This window comes from Triticum dicoccoides, chromosome 2B (genome assembly GCF_002162155.2).
Source record: "Triticum dicoccoides isolate Atlit2015 ecotype Zavitan chromosome 2B, WEW_v2.0, whole genome shotgun sequence".
Taxonomy (NCBI): Eukaryota; Viridiplantae; Streptophyta; class Magnoliopsida; order Poales; family Poaceae; genus Triticum; species Triticum dicoccoides.
In genome coordinates this window covers 547,457,702-547,461,534 of record NC_041383.1, presented here as the reverse complement: position 1 = coordinate 547,461,534, position 3,833 = coordinate 547,457,702, and the positions used below count along the sequence as shown (strand labels likewise).

Here is a 3,833-nt window from a genome sequence, read left to right as displayed (position 1 = left end):
CGACTCTGGTGGTTTTTACCTCTTTTAAACTTTACTGTAGCTCTGTAATAGCTGAACCTGTCACTTTCTTGCTTTTCACCTGCTCGAACCCTTTTTAAATCCTCCTCCGGCTTGTGGAGAGGGCGTTCTGGATGTATCTGGACTTGGCCCCTAAAGCCGCCGTGTTCCGGCTGGCGAACCCTAGCTCTGTGGCTCAGATCCACCATCAATCAATCCCCAAATTTCCACCCAATTGAGTGAATTTCTGCTGTGTTTCTGAATCTAGTCGACACTTCTTAGTTAGACCCTGTCACACGGCAGATCAGAGGAACCTTTGAAAGAAAGAATCGATGTAATACGAGCTACTTGAGGGGCCGTTTCATAAACCTTCACTTCTCTCTCCGGGACTCCCTGCGCCGGGTGTGTCCAGTTTATCAGGGTTTCTTTTGGAAATGTGCAGCGATACACAATTTTACTCTTCCGCCGGTGTCGGAGGCACGTTGCCGACGAGCCAACGCTGACCGCTGACGCACCTCCCACCTCGGCGACGCCGCCACCGCCCCAGCCTCCTATCCAGCAACGGCCCCGCGCTCTCCGCCCCCGCCAGCCGCGCAGACGACCACCAGCCCATCACTAGTCCAATTCGAGAAGGACTCCGAGCACAACACCGGCACACCGCAACCCGCGGGACTCCGGATCGGCAACGGAATCTCGATCGATCGATCGATTCGTTCGGCCGCTGAACTCAACACGCCTCCTCCATCCAGAAACCTCGCCCGCCGCATCTCCGTCTCCAAATAGAGCCAGGGAGGGGGGATTCTTGCCCGCCTTGTTGGTCGTTGCTTACCACGCTCGTCTTCGCAATGGGGGGCTCCTCGGCGTGCGACGGGACTCTGTCACTCGACGAGTTCAACGCCTCAGCGAAGGCCCTGGTCACCAAGTGGAGGGGGATCGACGTCGACGACGCTCTTCCCGACTGGGAGTGGAGGCCTTGCCGCAAGATGGGGGTGCCATCTGAGGTCATATATATGCTCAATTGACTTGACTTCCTCATCCCTGTGCCATCTCTGTTGTTATTTTTCCTGTCACTGTGCAAGATTTAGGACTGCGAATTTGCGATAACCCATGGGTTGGCTTGTTTTCTGCAGACGGAGGGGTTCGTAGCCCTGGAAGGAGTGTACCGCATTGGCGCAGGAGGCCAGGTGGGCGGGCAGTTTCTTTCTTGGCTATCTGATATGAGTAATATGAAGTTGCGCGTTTTAGTAATTTATTTACTGAATGTTTCCTGCTGGAACAGGTTGAGGGGAGCAGTGACGACCCTGTCCCTGATGATGGTGTAGAGTATGATACCTCGGTAAGTTTTCAGTGGGTATTACTACTCCAGTATCATATGTTCCTGTTACCAGCATGCTGCTATGTTACATCTGCACCCAAGCCGTTTCATATGTTCAGACTATTTATCCTATATAAAAAACACAACGGTTCCACCAAATAGCTGTGTATGTCCGCAATTTGAATCGATCATGCCCTAGAGACTCAGTGACTTGCATCGCAAATCTATTATGAGCGCACATGAAAGAGAAACGTAAATATCTTGGAGCAACCGATAGTGATGCATGATGCCGAGTTCCAAATTTAGTTCTATCATTTGTGCCTGTGATTTTGGGGTGGTAATGCATGGAATAGAAAGGATCACCTTGGCGTCACATCGTACACTAGCTACCAGTACTAGTTCTCAGTTTTTTCAACAAGGACTGAGATAACTGCGATCCTTCTTTCGCGATAAACTTTCAATTTCTTATAAAAGAAAAAACCTTGAGTTCCTAATTTTAAGAGTGAAGTGAACTGTAGGTCCTTAAACTATTTCAGGGATGTCACATAGGTCCTCAAACTATGAAAATCGTCATTTAGGTCCTCGAAGTATAGTAAGTGTGTCATTCAGGTCCAAAATCTCACTAACCCCCTCTAAATGGCCAGCTGGCATGGTGAACAGTACGAAAATAAAAAAATATGAACAAAAAATCTGAAAATCTTTGGCATCGAAGATACCCCTCGTGCGTGAATAGTAAAAATGTTTGCGAACCACAAAAATTCGTGACTTTTAAAGATGTTAGTGAACTTTATATTGAAGTCGCAAATAGTTTTTCCAAATTCATCGTTCGCGAACATTTTATTAAAGTCACGAATATTTTTTCCAAATTTATCGTTCACGAACATTTTTTTAAAGTCATGAATATTGTTTCCAAATTCATCGGTCGCGAATTTTTTTTAAACTCACGAATAATTTTTAAAGTCGTGAATATTTTTCCCAAATTCATCGTTCGCGAACATTTCTTTAAAGTCGTGAATAATTTTTTCCAAATTCATCGTTCGCGAACTTTTTTTAAAGTCGCGAATATTTTTCCAAATTCATCGTTCGCGAACATTTTATTAAAGTCACAAATATTTTTCCAAATTCTTCGTTCGCGACTTTTTTTGAATTAATGATATTTTTACTGTTCATGCGCCAGGATCTCTTCGATGACAGAGGATCTCAGTTTTTGGATATTTTTTTATATTTATTCTTTGTCGTGTACTGTTCATCACGCACAGGAATTCAGGACTGTTTGCCGCGCACTGTTACGGTTACTGTTTACGTGCCAGCTGGCCAGTTAGAGCCTGTTAGGAAGATTTTTGACCTGAATGACACAGTTACGGCACTTTGAGGACCTAGATGACGATTTTCATAGTTCGAGGACCTACGTGACATCCCTGGAATAGTTTAAGGACCTACAGTGCACTTCACTCTAATTTTAATATACGCCAGTCATGATTTCTTTCTCTTTGCAGGTTCAGAGCTCTAGGGATAATGTTCATCTTTATGATTTCCATATTGTCTACAGCTTTTCTTACAAAGTTCCGGTGCTATACTTTCAAGGTCTTCAGTCTGGTATGCACATCTCAGAACATTACCGAATATTTACTTCCTCTGTTCTCCTTTTTGATAGCCAACGTCTGCAACTTGTCCTTAGGTGGGCAGCTACTAACTTTAGATGAGATAAAAAAGGATCTTCCTTCTCATTCGCTTCAGCTGTTAAATGAATCAAAGTGGACATTTATTACTCGAGAGGTATGGACTGTTTGTAATCTATTCTTGATAATGATATGTAATACACATACATGCTTTCTTGTTTACTAATTCGGTTCTTGCACTCCTACAGGAGCATCCCCACCTAAGTAGGCCATGGTTCACCCTGCATCCATGTGGAACCAGTGACTGGATGAAGTTGCTTCTTCATAAACTGGGAGATAAGGATCGATCTCTGCAATACTTGTCAGCATGGTTATCTGTGGCCGGTCAGGCAGTAGGATTGAAAATCCCACTTAAGCTTTATTGCAGTTCATAGGTTCACTCTTCTCCAGTATGTAGTATGTACTATTTTGGTGAGTAAAATGGGAAGTGTCCACCTCTTATTTTGCTTTGTATATGTTCAAACATTCTCTTGGTAATTTGACCATTTTGCAGTGCAATAACTAATTTTATTGCATATGCACGAATGGCGCAGTTGCACATACTGCAGCATAGTTGCAGCTTTAACATGATGATTTGTCCTTGGGCATGTAATTGATTATTATTCTTACATCCTTTCGTTTCCCAGATTTGTTTAAAGCTACTTGCTTGAAAGAATCATGCAGGCTGAATATCATCAGAATTTAGTGAAAATGAAAATATGACGGGCTGCTGATGGAAGTTACCAGTCAGTCAATGCTCGGCTCAGTTATAAAATTTGAAGTGAAAAAAATAGGAACATAGTTGAAACAACAACTCTCAAAGTTAAAACAGACTGTAAATATTGCATTCTTGGTTGGGAATA

At 43.4% G+C, this 3,833-nt stretch overlaps 1 protein-coding gene across 2 annotated transcripts; it reads left to right on the top strand.

Annotated features, from left to right (window-relative positions):
* The first annotated feature begins 437 nt into the window (after window positions 1–437).
* LOC119364777 (ubiquitin-like-conjugating enzyme ATG10) lies at window positions 438–3,601 on the top strand. Of its 2 annotated transcripts, XM_037630304.1 has the most exons (6): window positions 438–998; window positions 1,128–1,181; window positions 1,277–1,333; window positions 2,809–2,908; window positions 2,991–3,088; window positions 3,180–3,601. In XM_037630304.1, exons 1-6 carry the CDS (start codon window positions 843–845, stop codon window positions 3,363–3,365), a joined length of 651 nt encoding a protein of 216 aa, XP_037486201.1. In that variant the 5' UTR covers window positions 438–842; the 3' UTR covers window positions 3,366–3,601. The 2 variants fall into 2 exon arrangements, with proteins under 2 accessions (XP_037486201.1, XP_037486202.1); XM_037630305.1 differs by lacking the exons at window positions 438–998; window positions 1,128–1,181; window positions 1,277–1,333 and having other exon boundaries at window positions 2,828–2,912.
* The last annotated feature ends 232 nt before the right edge of the window (window positions 3,602–3,833 follow it).